Below are 16657 nucleotides of genomic sequence, written 5' to 3'. Positions count from 1 at the left end.
GGCAAGCGTCAGGGATAAAGCTGAAGAGGTTGACAGAGACTGGATCACGGAGGTCCAATTTTTGCTTCTGAAGGTTCTCTCTGGCGATCCTTGGGGTGAGGAGAGACTGCAGTGGGCTAACATGAAGGCCAGTGTAAAGGTGATAGCAAGATTCCAGTTAAAATGTAATGAGGTCTAAATCAAGTCTGTGACTGTGAAGATACCAGAGATGTTGACCCACATCTCTTATTTTTTTCCTAACATTTTATGATGAACATTTTCAAACATTCAGAAAATCAAAGTAATTGTACTGTGAACACCCATATATCTACCACCCAGATTCTACAATTAGCATTTTACTACACTTGGCTTTATCACATATGTCCAGCCATGTATCAACACTTTATGCATTTCAAAATTATGAGCATGTGTACACATTCCTTTAAACATTTCATCATGCATGCCATTTACTAGAGTTCAATATGTGAACCTTTTTAAAGTTCAAATATCCATAAAATGAAGTAAATGCAAGCGTCTTAAGAGTATAATTTCATGTTTTGACAAATGTATATACCTGTGTAACCCACATCCCTATTGAGATACGGAACATTACTGTAATCTCAGAAAGTTGCCACATGTCCTTTCCCAGTCAATCACAGCCCTTTCTCCTTTCAGAGTTGGCCTTGAGTTTGGAATGTGTGAAAATAGACATTCCAGGTGAAGGGAACCTAGGTGGCTCCCTCTCCAGCAAAGGCATGGAGGCAGGTAACTAGGGAAGAACACATAAATGTTAGTAAACAAGTTCGGATGGATGCCCTTCAGTCTTCCACCTCTCTCCCTACTAAGCCCCATCTTTTTGGGTCAAAGCATAAAACATTGAAGTAGAGAGGAGTTGAGTCAAGGGACTGTCAGGCCCGCAGGAGCTAACAGTCTTCAGGGGAGGAAGAGACAGAAGCACTGACAGTCACAATTTAGTGTAACAAATGTTGAATGTTATCTTGTACCAGGGTCAGGGCTATAACCAAGGGAAGGGCAGAAAGTTAGGTAAACTACCACAAATATGCCACAAGCGTTTGTTGTATGTGTGTATGTCTGAGAGAGAGAAGTGATAAGGTGAGTGACTCAGACTCTTGGTACTGGAGGAGCTCAAAGGAAAAGAGAGAAGAGTATTTACCAGCCATGAAAAGTTTTCTGGAGGTAAAGTCTTAAGGGATGTTGACTGTTAAGTGTGGTAGACATAAAGATGTTTCAGTTACAGATAACAGAAAATGTGAGTCAAGCAGGGACATTGGCCCATGTGACTGGTAAGTCTAGAGTTATGTGAGTTTTAGGTACAGTTTGATCAGAGCTTTGGTCCTGATGATCTCAGTGCTGTCCTATTTTGTGTGTGTTAGCTTTGTCTTCAGAATACTTCTTCATGGTCACAATATGACTGTCTGTAGCAGTTTAAAAATTGAGCTGCTATAGTAAATTCTTGGGCATTCTCAATACTTGAGTATGGAACATGTGCATGTGGAAGGAAATAACATTGCACTTTATAAACACTGTATTGCAAATGGAAAATGCAATGTCTTAAATAAAACTATTTAAATTTGGCACCATAAAAAAAGAACTAAGGAGAAGAATATTTATATTAACCTTCTAGAAAGTTGTAGAAAATAGTTTTTTGTGTTTTTTTTTGAGACAGTCTTATTCTGTTATCCAGGCTGGAGTGCAGTGGTGCGATCTCGGCTCACTGCAAACTCTGCCTCCCCGGTTCAAGTGATTCTCCTGCCTCAGCCTCCCGAGTAGCTGAGATTACAAGTGAGCATCACAATGCCCAGTTAATTTTTGTATTTTTAGTAGAGATGGGGTTTCGTCATGTTGGCCAGGCTGGTCTTGAACTCAAGTGATCCTCCTGCCTCAGCCTCCCTAGTATACCCTTCTCACTTTTTATTTATTTATTTATTTATTATTTTGAGATGGAGTTTCGCTCTTGTCACCCAGGCTGGAGTGCAATGGCGCAATCTTGGCTCACTGCAACCTCCACCTCCCGGGTTCAAGCGATTCTCCTGCCTCAGCCTCCCAAGTAGCTGGGATTACAAGTGCCGGCCACCATGTCCAGCTGATTTTTGTATTTTTAGTAAAAAGAGGGTTTCACCATGTTGGTCAGGCTGGTCTTGAACTCCTGACCTCAAATGATCCACCCGCCTAGGCCTCCCACAGTGCTGGGATTACAGGTATGAGCCACTGCGCCTGGCCTTATTTTTTATTTTTATTTTTTGAGACAGGATCTCACTCTGTCACCCAGGCTAGAGTGTAGTGGCATGATCATATCTCACTACAGCCTTGAATTCCTGGGCTCAAGTGATCCTCCCACCTCAGCCTCCTGAGTAGCTAGGACTACAGGCATGTACCACTACACCTGGCTGATTTTTGAAATTTTTTGTAGGGACAGGTCTCACTGTGTTACCCATGCATGTCTTGAATTCCTGGACTTTTTTTTTTTTTCAGTCTGTCGCCCAGGCTGGCATGCAATGGTGCAATGATGGCTCACTGCCGCATAGACCTCCTGGGCTCAAGTGATCCTCCCACTTCAGCCTCTCAGATAGCTGAGACTACAGATGTGAGCCACCACGCTGGGCTAATTGAATTCTTGGTGTTAAGCAATTCTTCTGCCTTGGCTTCCCAAAGTGTTGGGATTACAGGTGAGTGACTATGTCCAGACTCCTACACACTTTTAAAAAAATATTTTTGGATTTTAAGGGGTTTTCATAGAGTTCTGGAATCCTGTAAATTCTTTTCAAATTCTGTTTTGCTTTTTTTCTTTTTTTTTTGAGATGGAGTCTCACTCTGTTGCCAGGCTGGAGTGCAGTGGTGTGATCTCGGCTTACTGCAACCTCCGCCTCCCAGGTTCAAGCGATTCTTCTACCTCAGCCTCCCAAGTAGCTGGGACTACAGGCGCCTGCCATCAGGCCCAGCTAATTTTTGTATTTTAAGTAGAAATGGGGTTTCACCATGTTGCCAGGATGGTCTCGAACTCCTGACCTCGTGATCCACCCACCTCTACCTCCCAAAGTGCCGGGATTACAGGCATGAGCCACTGCGCCCGGCCATTTTTTGTTTTTTATTTTTAAATGGAATCTCACTCTGTTGTTCAGGCTTGAGTGTCGTGGCACCATCAAGGCTCACTGCAACCTCTGCCTCCGGGTTTAAATGATTCTCTTGCCTCAGCCTCCTGAGTAGCTGGGATTACAGGCGCCGGACACCATGCCCAGCTAATTTTTATATTTTTAGTAGAGACAGCGTTTCGCGATGTTGGCCAGGCTGGTCTCAAACTCCTGACCTCAAGTGATCTGCCTGCCTCGGCCTCCCAAAGTGCTGGGATTAAAGGTGTGAGCCACTGTGCCCAGCCTAATTCAGTTCAAATTCCAAGCTAGGTGTTTCATATCCTATATGTGTAGAACATGACAAATATTTACCAAATATACTTTCATTAAAATCTGAAAGGTGAAACCTCAATTTAAAAAAAAATCTCCTACTTAAAAACAATGAAGTTTTAGTTTGCCACATTATCTTTAAAATACAATATGCCTTATTGTGTAGCATATCTCAAACTTTAAAATATTTAATTTAGGCCAGGCGCAGTGGCTCACGCCTGTAATCCCAACACTTTGGAAGGCCGAGGCAGTGGATCACTTGAGGTCAGGTGTTTGAGACCAGCCTGGCCAACATGGTGAAACCCCGTTTCTACTCAAGATACAAAAATTAGCCTAGCATGGTGGCTCATGCCTGTAATCCCAGCTACCCGGAAGGCTGAGGCAGGAGAATTGCTTGGACCCAGGAGGCAGAGTTTGCAGTGAGCCCAGATTGTGCCACTGCACTCCAGCCTGGGCGACAAAGGGAGACTCCATCTCAAAAAAAAAAAAAAAAAAAAAAAAAAAAAATTACTTTAAATGTGATTTAAAGCCTAGTTGTTAAAGTGTAAGTGTTCTCAAGGACTTTAAGATGTCTTTATGCCACAGTTGTCAAATATAATATTTCTAGAATTTAAAGTCGTTTTTTAGCACTAAAATACATGCAGGGCGGAGGTACTTGGACAAGGAAGGACCTAAAAAAAGTGTTCATCACCAGAAAGTTTATTTGTTGATCATCACCAACATTAAGAGGCCAATGGCCAGGAAGAAGCCAGTTGTTGAAACCATTCTAAAACGACTGCGTTGCTTGGGAAACCAGAGAAGTTGGTGAACATTTGATGCGCCGAGAGCCACATCACTCAAATTTTCTCGCCCTCCAAATCTAGCAAAGAAAAAGAGAGAGGAAGCAGAGATAGAGGGGAAGAAGGGGAGGGAGGGGAGAAAGGGAGAAAGGAGAGAGGAAAGGCAAGAGAGAGAGACACACAGAGAGAGAGGGAGAGAGAGAGGGAGAGAGAGAGGGAGAGAGAGAGGGAGAGAGAGAGGGAGAGGGCAAAGGAGAGGAGAGGGAGACAGAGGAGAGAGAAGGGTAGAGAGAGACAGAGGAGAGAGAAGAGGGGAGAGAGAGAGACAGGAGAGAGAAGAGGGGAGAGAGAGAGAGAGAGATTGAGAGAGAGAGAGAGAATGAGAGATGGGCAGGGATCTGTCCAAGCAGGACTTGAGCGCCAAGCCCCGCCCCTGTTTCCCAGGTAACCGGATAAACAGACTCCATCTTTTCCTCTGTGAACTCGGCTAGGTGTTAAGAGGCAGGCAGGAAGCAATGGACAGGGAGTCCGAGTGAGGTTGTGCTCTTTCCTGAGAGAGGGGTTCCGCAAGGGATTGGAGGCGTCCTTGTAGCCAGGTACAGCTTTTCCCTTAGAGATGAGCGCTCTTGGAGAAATGAGAATGGGGAGAAATCGTCCATGAACATGGAGATTGGACATCCCCACGAAGGAAAGGATGATTTAGGAGACAAGAGGGTCATCATGGGAACAAAATTTCCCATGGAGTTGGGGATCAGAGTAGGATTAGGAAAAGAAGATTCCCGATGCGGGGAGAGCCCTGTGGTTAGTAATAAGTGTGAGGGAAGGATGGCATCACCAGAAACAAAATTTCCATTGAGCAAGGGGCTTGAAATGGGATTAGAAAGACAGAATATTTCTAGGACTGTCATGCAGAGGGGTAGTTTAGGAGTCGACAGTGTCTCAGCCTCACAGGGAACAAAACCTTCTCTGTTGCCAGGAAGAATGGGGTTAGAAAATGAGAGTCTTCTTGCAGGATATACCCATGAACGGATAATACAGCCTCCTTTGGGCAGGGTGTGTGGAAGTTCACAGGCTGTAGGGAGCAGGAGAGCTGCTTTGGCTAGTGGCCCTGAAGGGGTAGAGGAATTAGTGGGAAAGCCTGCTTTGGTTATGGAACCAAGACAGGAAATGGAAGAAGAGTCTACCTGTGTTTTAATGAAACCCAACACAGAGATTAAGCCTCCTGTGGAGGTGGACATTGGACTAACCCAAGCCGAGGGGCCAGATGAGACTAAGAATACAGAGCCCCAAATGGGCTTGGTGATAGAACCTCCCCAATGCCAGTTTGCCCAACAACCTGAACAGAGAAAGGAGGCTGGAAACATTGAATCAGGAGTGGAACCTCCAGATCTCATCAGACCCATATACTCTGGGAAGTTTTTTGATCGGACCCCTTGCTGGCCAAGTGTAAGTTTTTTTCCACTTTCCGTAGGAACTAAACTGTATATAGCCATGTCTTTATTGAGATGATAAAGTGATAAAATTTGTTTTGGTTTGAAGAGACAAATCACAAAGATTTCATGAGATTCCTATATTTCTTGCCCCACTGGAATCTTTGCAGATGTTACTTAGATTTCTGATTCTCTGCCTCCCTTCCTAGATGTCAGCTTTGTTTTCTGTGCACACCGGTGGTTTGTTCTGATTTCTCTTTTCTCCTTTAACCTTCATTTCATTTTCCTCAAGCCTCTCACATATTGAAATACATGAAGATACATGCTGTGTCCTAATATTCATACTATGAATGGAAAAGAAAAGTGTTTCTTTTTCCATTCACTGTTTAGTCTGTGAGTTATTTGTTCTTTCAGCAAAGACTTGTGGTAGCCATTGTGCCAGGTACAGGACAAACTAAAATGAAAAGTACATGATCCCTACCTCTAGGTTTAGGCTCACTCCAGTAATGGAGACAGATAACTAAAGGAATAGTATACAGTTATCTAAATGAATAAAAACACATATGATTCTTCCTTCATAGAAGTACACTCTGAATACAGAGCTCAGTGTAAAGATTGCACAATTCTGTTTAGAAGAGATAGGAAAAGCTTAATAGGGAAAGTAATATTTGCGCTAACATCGAAAGGTGTCAGTATTTGTCTGAAGAAAGAATGAGGTTAGAGCATTTTGGGCATAAAAAGGTATAGAGCACAACCAAAGCTTCCTATGTTCGAGAGGCATAAACAGTTGTATTCAGCCAGCAGGGTGTTGAGAGATGAAGGTGAAGAAGAAATATGTAGAAGACATCTAAAGGCCCAGAATATAGGGATAAAACATATGGACACAGTATCAATGGTGGATCTTAATAAGGGTAAAAATAAATAAAATTTGCCTTTTAGAAAGATAATTCTGATATCAGTAGTTATGATGGACTGGAAGGGGGAGATACTGAATGACAAGTAGGTAGTTAGAACAACATTCCTAAGTTCTGATGGACTGGAATTAATGTAGAGTTAGAAAGAATAGAAAGGAGACTGCACTTTTGAGAGGTTTTTAGATGACATTTTAAAAAATTGCCACTCAGTTGTGGATCTATGTGGTGAGTAAGGGAAGTTGGTGGATGACTCAGGAGTTTCTGTGTTGATAATGATCTCTTTGGGTTTGGTGGCAAATGAATGTCCAGTGTTGGCTATCTTCAATATGAGATGACAGGTAAAGAAGCCAGGGAAACACTTGGTAATATGAGACAATTGATGCCCCATGGGTGTGAATGGGAGAAGAAAGTCAAGGCAAGAATCTTGGGGAACATTGACATGAGGTGGTCAGTGAAAAAGATGTCAATAAGGTGAGTTCTTGAGGGCAAGGACTATATCTTGTTCATTGTTTACCTTCATGTCATACCACAATACCTGGCTTATGGTGGTCATTCAATAAATACATGTTTGATAAATAGAAGGAAACCCGGATGATTAAATGGGAGAAAGACCAGTCGGAGAAGAAAAAAGTAAGTCTGAGACATTGGTATTGAGAAACATAAGAAAGTGTCCTTAAGTTATAATGTGAGTAAGAGATTCCACACACTGAAATTTGAGAATAAAACTCAGCTGAAGAGGTCACAGGGCTTCCACAGAATTTTGTCTGGGTTTGAAGACTTTTCCCCTTCAGACTCAGAATGTTCTTTTCTTCTTTGTCTCACATTGCTTTCTGGTTTCCTCTTTGGGTTTTCCCAGCCACTTTACTTGACCACACCGGTTCCCATTTCTGGATTGGTTCTGCAGTTTACAGCTTCTGATCTGATCTGATCTCACACACATGCAGACACCAGCTTCCAGTTTCCAGCACAGGCAATTCTAAAACCTCTGCTTCCTCCCACTTCTCATACCTTCCTTTCTAAATGTGATAGGACAAGAAAGAGAGTGTCAAGGAGAGAGTGACCAGCAGTGTTAAATCATCTCTGATAGGCCTTGTGCAGTGGCACTAGCTGTAATCCCAGCACTTTGGGAGGCTGAGGCAGGAGGGTTTTTTTGTTTTGTTTTGTTTTTTGAGACAGATTCTCACTCCATCACCCAGGCTGGAGTGCAGGGGTGGAATCTCAGCTCGCTGCAAACTCGGCCTCCCAGGCTTAAGCGATTCTTGTGCCTCAGCCTCCCAGTAGCTGGAATTCTAGGAGCATGCCACCACACCCGGCTAATTTTTTTTCCTTCTTTTTTTTTTAAATTTAATTTTTGTATTTTTAATAGAGAAGGGGTTTCGCCATGTTGGCCAGGCTGGTCCCCTACTCCTGACCTCAAGTGTTTGGCCCACCTTGGCCTCCCAAAGTGCTGGGATTACAGGCATGAGCCACCACGCCCAGCAGGCAGCAGGATTTCTCGAGGCCAGGAGTTTGTCATCAGCCTGGGCAACATAGCAAGACTCTGCCTATACAAAAAAGAAAAATTAGCCAGGTGTGGTAGTATGTGCCTGTAGTCCTAGCTACTTGGGAGAGGTGCGAAGATCATTTGAGCCCGGGAGTTCAAGGTTCCAGTGAGCTATGATCACACCACTGCATTCCAGTCTGGGTGACAAAATGAGATCCTGTCTCTAAAAATAAAGTAAAAATAAGATTAATTAACTTTAGACATTAAGAAATTACCAACATTGTTAGAACGACATAATAGAAAAATAATTCAGATTATAATATACTGAAGAGCGAATGGGTTATTAGAATCGGAGAAAGCTATCATGAAATTTTTTTCTGTTAAGAAGTATGACAGTGAAGAGAAAGAGTAAATATTCCACTTAGAAATCTTATTATTTAGTGAATCAGTGGAGGAGTTTGAGATAACACAAAGGAAGAGAATGGGTGGAACCAGATTCTAGATGAGTGGAAGGGAATGGAATTAGGATTATAGGCAAGAGGAGGGATTCTAACTTTGTTAGAAACAAGGCTTCATTTAAAAATAATTTTTAAGATGTTAAAATGTTTATTTTGATTATAACACAAGAATAATAACATTATAGAAAATTTAGAAAACAGGGATGAAAATGCCTATAATCTTATCACCTTCACACAATGCCTATTAGCACTTTACTGTTTCACGATTATTAATATTTATTGGTGGCTCACTATATTAATATGGCTATTCATAGACCTTTGCAGGTATTAATTCGTTTGCCCTTATTGCAACCTGTGAGGCATCTACTATTACTAAATCCTATTTTACAGGTAAGGAAATGGAAGCAAATTTAGGTAATTCGGCTAAAGTCATATAGCTAAAAAGTGGTGGGATTTGAAATCTCAAATTCCTATTTGAGAGCCTGAGTTGTTAATTACTCTATACTTTTTATGACACTTTTATCCAAATGCACTTTTATGTAGTTGTTATTATCGAGTGCAAAATTTGTTTTGATTTTTCATTTGTTATTTATAAGATTTAACTATTACTACAAAGACTTCAAAGAGATCTTTTAATGACAAAAAATATTTAAGCCAATTCTTTTTTTTTTTTTTTTTTTTGAGATGGAGTCTCACGCTCTCACCCAGGCTGGAGTGCAGTGGCACCATCTCGGCTCGCTGCAATCTCCGCCTCCTGGGTTCAAGCAATTCTCCTGCCTCAGCCTCCTGAGTGGCTGGAATTACAGGTGCCTGCCCCCACACCCGGCTAATTTTTTGTATTTTTAGTAGAGAGGGACAGGGTTTCATCATATTGGCCAGGCTGGTCTTGAACTCCTGACCTCGTGAAACACCCACCTCAGCCTCCCAAAGTGCAGGGATTACAGGCGTGAGCCACCACACCTGGCCAAGCCAATTCTTTAGTTAACTCTTTCCCTCTATTGTTGGGTATTTATTTTTTATTCTTCCAGAATTTTCTATAAAATAGTTTGTCAGCCAGGCATGGTGGCTCATGCCTATAATCCCAGCATTTTGTGAGGCTGAAGTGGGAGGACTGCTTGAGCCCAGGAGTTTGAGATCAACCTGGGCAACATAGTGAGACCTTGTCTCTTAAAAAAAAAAAAAAAAAAAAAGTTAAAAAAAAAGTCTTTTTATGTGTATTGGAATATTTCCTTAAGGATAGAGTTTCAGCAGAAGCCAAAAGCATGGGTCTTTTTCTAGTTTCTATTGCCAAATCTCTTCCTAAAAGATTGTAGCAATAAATTTTAAAAATCATAATAATTTGTTAGGCATTATTTTAATTTATGTTTCTTTAACTTATAATTAGATTGGAAATTGCTCCATATGTTTGTTTTTATTTTTTATTTTTTGTCCTTGTGTGTGGTCACCTTGCTGAACTCTTATTAGTCATAATTGCTTATCATTATTTCCTTTTTTAATGACTATTTTGCTTGTGTATGGATATTTTAGGTAGACAATCATATTGACACTTTTGTCCTTTTCTCTTTAGCATCTATACCTTTCATCTATCTCTATTTCCTACCTCACTGCATTGGCTATGATAAGAAAAAAAATACAATATTAAAAACAATGTCTTTTGGCCGGGCATGGTGGCTCACCCCTGAAATCCCAGTGCTTTGGGAGGCCAAGGCAGACAGATCACCTGAGGTCAGGAGTTTGAGACCAGCCTGGCCAACATGGCAAAACTCCATCTCTACTAAAAAATCAAAAATTAGCTGGGTGTGGTGGCAGGCGCCTGTAATCCCAGCTACTTTGGAGGCTGAGGCAGGAGAATCACTTGAGCCTGGGTGGCGGAGGTTGCAGTGAGCCAAGATCACACCACTGTCCTGGGCGACAGAGTGAGACTCCGCCTCAAACAAACAAACAAACCAACAACAAGGTCTCTTTTCTGATTTTGATGGGAATGATTCTAATGTTTCACTATTACATGTGATTTTGTGGGAGATTTCTGATATTTAAAGTTAAGAACACTTGTATCCATTTCCAGTTTGCTAAGAAAGTTTAAAAATCAGGACTAAACAATCTGTGAAAAGCTTTTCCCACATTTATTGAAATATATATTTTTTCTGAATTAAAATAGTTCATTTTCTAAGGGTAAACCATCTTCATATTTTTGGCCTAAGCCCTCCTTGTGATATATTATGTTCATAATATATCCCTGGATTTGACTTGCCAGTGTTTCGCTAGGATTTTTGTATTTGTGGTTCTCTGTAAATTTAGACAGTAGTTTTTCTTTTTGTGCTTGGTATTAGGGTAACGCTAGTATATAAAAAGAATTGAGAAGCTTCCCAGCTTTCCAACTGTCTTTATGCTTTCTTTATATGTTATGTATAGTATTAGCTACTATATTATTTACTATATATATAGTATATACTATATATATACTATAGTATTTGTTTATATATACTACAGTATTTATAGTATTATTTACTTCTTGTAAGCTTGGTTAAACTCAAACAGCTGAAAAAGGAAGAGAAGGCAATCCCTAACATCCTGACCAGGGGATGGGATGGTAAAGTATTTGATGCCCCTGAGTCTCAGAGTAGGAAGGAAGTGCATTTGGGTGAGGTTGAAACCCAGTGTCAAGCATGGCTGTGAGGAGAGTTTAGATGAAAATCCCCATTGTGAATAACCTGCAAGATCAATGCTTGAGGATAATCACTTTGCATCAGGGTGCATTCAGGGAACTGGAAGAACTTACTTTAATGAGAGATCTTTCCAGTTTTGAGCAAGGAAGAGCAGATACACCTTATTTCAGGAATACTCATCCTATGGTTTGAAGTTGCTGCCCAAAGTTGGTGTTTAGTTGCGGGTGAAGGTTTGCTCTGTTGGATTTATGAGACCCATCAGGCAAGTTCTTCTAGTAAAACAGTCATGGATGTGGAACCAGTGCAGGAAGGAAAAGTTTCCAAGACATACTGGCCTAAGGAGAGATTTCTGGTGTGTCCTTAAACAATCAAAAAGATTCTTGTGAAAGGAGGTCCTCTGTGTGGAGGCCTGGTAGCCCTTGAAAGGGCACTTGACTTTTGAAAAACACTGTCAGAGATCAAAATCTCTACAATGGTTATTTTCTAAGCTATCCCGAGACTGTCCCTTGATTTCCATCAATGCACTGACTATGGCAGAAACCTGGAGTTATTAAGACAAAACATCTGAAGCATACAAAGTGCATTGGTAAATGATATTGAGCCCTGGAATAGAAAGACGAAGAAGGAAGGAAAGCTTCAAGGGAAAGTTTACAAAAATTATAGTGTCCATGATAACATAGGGCTATGGGAGGTTGAGGCTGCAATGAACTGTGATGGTATCACTTCACTCCAGCCTGGTTGACAGAGTGAGATCCTATTTAAAAAACAAAAACAAGTCTGGGCGGAGTGGCTCATGCCTGTAATCCCAGCACTTTGGGAGGCCGAGGCGGGTGGATCACCTGAGGTTGGGAGTTCGAGACCAGCCTGACCAACATAGAGAAACCCCGTCTCTACTAAAAATACAAAATTAGCCAGGTGTGGTGACAGGCGCCTGTAATCCCAGCTACTCAGGAGGCTGAGGTGGGTGAATCACTTGAGCCCGGGAGGCCGAGGTTGCTGTGAGCTGAGATCATGCCATTGCACTCCAGCCTGGGCAAATGAGTGAAACTCTGTCTCAAAAATAAAAATAAAAAATAAAAAAGCAGGCTGGGCGCGGTGGCTCAAGCCTGTAATCCCAGCACTTTGGGAGGCCGAGGCGGGTGGATCACGAAGTCAGGAGATCGAGACCATCCTGGCTAACACAGTGAAGCCCCGTCTCTACTAAAAATACAAAAAATTAGCCAGGTGTGGTGGCAGGCGCCTGTAGTCCCAGCTACTCAGGAGGCTGAGGCAGGAGAATGGTATGAACCTGGGCGGTGGAGCTTGCAGTGAGCCGAGATTGCACCACTGCACTCCAGCCTCGGCGACAGAGCGAGACTCCGTCTCAAAATAAATAAATACATTTTAAAAACCCCAAAAAACAAAAAAAACCTAAAAAACCCAAAAAACCCATACACGAATAAACGCTGGGGCCACATAGATGAAAAATTACATAGTACCTGCATTCAAGGAGCTTAGAGACTGGAGACCAATAGACAAATGACTTTATGATATGACAAATGTCATGCAAAGGGGTGCCTTGCTTTTTCCTGTTCTATACTAGTAGAACCTGACGGCTATTTTGGGAATAGGTGGAGGGAAAGGTGCCACCTGTTAATAAATCTTGTGGGACCTTGCTAGTTATGCAGGCCCTGGTATTGGAGAAAATACCAGGTAAAAAGATTTACTTTGTATGAATTTGCAAAGCTAATCTCTGCAGAATTCTGGGAATTGGATGTTTTTATTTGCATAATGGATTCAGTGTCTTCTGGGCAGAAAGGGAATGGGTACCATCACTCCTAATTCTCTCTGAGATGTTTAGAATTGGGGATCTCTCTGAGTAAAACAGAGGGATCTTGACCAAGGGCAAGTGGGAGAGCTGTAACCATTAAGCTAACCCACATTGAGTTTGAAGAGTGGAAGGTGGTGTGATGATTATGGGTCTGTGGGTCTTGAGCAGCTGAAAATGGTCTTATATCAACCTTCCTGAGTTGACTTGAATCTTGGGACTCACTTGTATGATAAATGAAAGAGGTACTTGGCCATTGAAGGCTGTAACACTGGGGGTTGAGTGAGGAGGTGGCCAAGCAAGGTGTCTCCGGTGTTGTTAGGGACTGAGCAAAGAGGCAGCTGAGCAAGGAGATGGTTGGTGCAGTTTGGAGTTTGGTTACAGACAGAAAGCCTAAGCAGATAAGTAAATATATTTAGGACAATAATGCCAGGGTTATTTAGGACAATAACCCTTTTCTCACTGACAGAGAAAAGTGTTATAAATATGGAAAGGAGAATAGAATGAATCCTGTTGTGTTGGATTGTGATTAGAGGTATTCATATACATTTATGATATATCTATGTATCTATGACCATGGATTCTAACTACACACATTTAACTAGACAGAATATTATAGGATCAATATACATGCAAGTGTGCGGGGGTGTTTGTCTATTCATACATTTCCTAACTCTATTTTTGTTTTGAGAAGGAGTCTAGCTCTGTCGCCCAGGCTGGAGTGCAGTGGCCGGATCTCGGCTCACTGCAAGCTCCGTCTCCCTGGTTCACGCCATTCTCCTGCCTCAGCCTCCCGGGTAGCTGGGATTACAGGTGCCGGCCAGCACGCCCGGCTAATTTTTTGTATTTTTAGTAGAGATGAAGTTTCACCGTGTAAGCCAGGATGGTCTTGATCTCCTGACCTCGTGATCCGCCCGCCTCGGCTTCCCAAAATGCTGGGATTACAGGTGTGAGCCACTGCGCCCGGCCATCCTAACTCTATTTAAGAGAGCTTAGAAGTGGTATTTCTCTAGTAGCAAAGAGCACACCAAAATCCAGATCTTTATTTCTTTTTTTTTATTATTATACTTTAAGTTTTAGGGTATATGTTCACAATGTGCAGGTTAGTTACATATGTATACATGTGCCATGTACTATTCTCTTTGAAAAGAAATTAAGCTCCTTGGAGAAATGGCTGACTCTAGGACTTGCACAGGCAAGTACAATATAAACATGGAACATCCTCGTGAGCAAAAAAGTGAGAAGAATCCTAAAGAATCATGCAGATATAAAACAAACTTGAAGAAACAAGGTTGATGAGTCTTCCCCTAGACCAAACTGGTGTACATTGAGTATTGTATAAAATTACCATTGAATAAAATAGAAATCCACGAGTACATAGGGATGTAAATACATAAATGTGTGAATAAATAGTGAGAAAAGGCCTGGCGCAGTGGCTTATGCCTGTAATCCCAGCACTTTGGGAGGCTGAGGAGGGAGGATCACGAGGTCAGGAGTTTGAGACCAGCCTGGCCAACATAGGGAAACCCCGTCTCTACTGAAAATACAAAAATTAGCCGGGCGTGGTGGCATGTGCCTGTATTCCCAGCTACTCGGGAGGCTGAGGCAGGAGAATCACTTTAACCTGGGAGGCGGAGTTTATAGTGAGTCAAGATCACACAACTGCACTCCAGCCTGGGCAACAGAGGACAACTCTGTCTCAAAAAAAAAAAAAAAAAGAGAGAGAGAGAAAAGAAAACTTCCTTGCAGTATAATGCAATTAATAAATATAGAAAGAATGCTAAAATTAGAAAGTCCTCATTTGGCAACCATCATAGGAATAATGATTTAGGAAAGAATCATCACTAGTTATTATTTTTTTTTAAAGAGATAAGGGTCTCACTTTGTTGCCCAGGCTGGTCTTGAACCCTGGGCTCCAGCAGTCCTCCTGCCTCAGCCTCCCAAAGTGCTGGGATGATAGGCATGGGCCACCATGCCCAGCTCATCAGTACATATTAAAACAATAGGTGAAAAGTAGAAATTTTATTTAGATTATCATATTTAAATTCTAAAGAGTTATTTCTTCTCAGGTTGTCTTTTAAAATTTCTAATATAGTTTTATAAATGCAATAAATGCAACATCTTATATCTCTCAGGTAATCTCTTTTGTTTATTTACATTTTCCTATTCCCTCTATGTTTGTGTATGTTTTTTATTAGCTTGTTTTGCCCCTCCCTTTCAAATTGGAGTCTAATAATTCATATTAAAACATTAGGCAGGCTGGGCGTGGTGGCTCACGCCTGTAATCCCACCCCTTTGGGAGGCCAAGGCGGGCAGATCACTTGAGCTCAGAAGTTCAAGACCAGCCTGTGCAACATGTCAAAAACTCGTCTCTACAAAAAAAATACAAAAATTAGCTAGGCATGGTGGCCCACACTTGTAGTCCCAGTCACTAGGGAGGCTGAGGTGGGAGGATGGTAGAGGTTGCAGTGAGCTGAGGTTGAAAGGCAGAGGTTGCAGTGAGCTGAGATCTGCACCACTGCACTCTGACCTAGAAGACCAAATCAGACCCTGTCTCAAAAACAAAACAAAACAAATGAAACATTAGGTACTACAAAGAAAATTAGTAGCTGTGTGTGTGTTGCATGGCTTGTTTACCTTGGGGCTTTTTTTTTTTTTCCTTTTGAGACAGAGTTTCACTCTTGTTGCCCAGGCTGGAGTGCAGTGGCGCAATCTCGGCTCACTGCAACCTCCGCCTCCTGGGTTCCAGTGATTCTCCTGCCTGGGCCTCCCAAGTAGCTGGGACTACAGGCATGCGCCACCATGCCTGGCTAATTTTTATATTTTTTTGTAGCAACGGGGTTTCATCATCTTGGTCAGACTGGTCTTGAACTCCTGACCTTGTGATCCACCCGCCTTTGCCTCCCAAAGTGCTGGGGTTACAGGTGTGAGCCACCGCATCTGGCTGGGGCATTGTTATAGGGTGATGAAGAGATGAGGCAGCCTTTATTTTGGGAGAGTCCCGGATATTAATTTTTTTCTTCTAGGTTATTCAGATTTTCCAGAGAATAGTAATGTAATAATAGTTGAAACTTATATAGCACATAGCATGTGTGGACACTGTTCTAAGCATTTTATATGTATTAACTCATTTAATTCTCACAATGATCTCTATGAGGTTGGTACTGTTATCACCATCTCCATTGTGAGCAAATTGAGGCTGAGTAACAGGGTGACACAGCTTATTTATTGGCAGATATTTGAACCCAAGCAAGCTAGCTTCCAAATCTCTATTTATATTCATGATGCGCTACTGCCTTTCCTATACACTGCCCACTGGCTAGAGGGCTGGCTTAACTCCTGGCTGCTGGCTTTCCAGGGCCCAGTGGGAGAGGAAGCTAGAGGAAATGCATTACAGAAAGTATACTTTTACTTATTAATGCTCCTATTAATGCCCCGCTACCTTACCTTGGGTTTGATGTTTCTGGCTACAAAACCCCTTTGCAAAAACAAATCCACAGTTTGGCAAGAGGGGTTGAGAGTTTGTGTGAAGACAAGGATAACATAGGATGAAGAAGAACTGGGGATACAATTGCCCTGAATACACACTTTCAACCAATCTTTCTATTTTCATATCCAAGCTTTACCACACCTTCTTCCAAGTGTTGAACTCTTCCTGTATCTGTTGATGCTTAACTGCCTTCAGCTCAGAATAATCCATATGCAAAAGTGGCATATTTTTG

General features: G+C 41.9%; 1 protein-coding gene across 3 annotated transcripts in view; it reads left to right on the top strand.

Annotated features, from left to right (window-relative positions):
* The first annotated feature begins 2475 nt into the window (after window positions 1-2475).
* The window catches only part of EFHB (EF-hand domain family member B), a 57208-nt gene continuing 43026 nt past the window's right edge, over window positions 2476-16657 (top strand). Inside the window, exons 1-2 of one of the 3 annotated variants that reach the window (XM_055383263.2) lie at window positions 2476-2666; window positions 5388-5623. In XM_055383263.2, coding sequence (XP_055239238.2) covers window positions 2504-2666; window positions 5388-5623 — 399 coding nt within the window. In that variant the 5' untranslated portion in view covers window positions 2476-2503. Of the gene's footprint in view, window positions 2667-4359; window positions 5624-16657 lie in introns of those variants that run through there. The other 2 variants (XM_004033712.5, XM_055383260.2) reach the window with 2 other exon arrangements.

The sequence above is a fragment of the Gorilla gorilla genome, chromosome 2 (assembly GCF_029281585.2).
Source record: "Gorilla gorilla gorilla isolate KB3781 chromosome 2, NHGRI_mGorGor1-v2.1_pri, whole genome shotgun sequence".
Lineage (NCBI taxonomy): Eukaryota > Metazoa > Chordata > Mammalia > Primates > Hominidae > Gorilla > Gorilla gorilla.
Note: the sequence above shows the minus strand (reverse complement) of the source record. Positions and strands in the feature narration are given on the sequence as shown.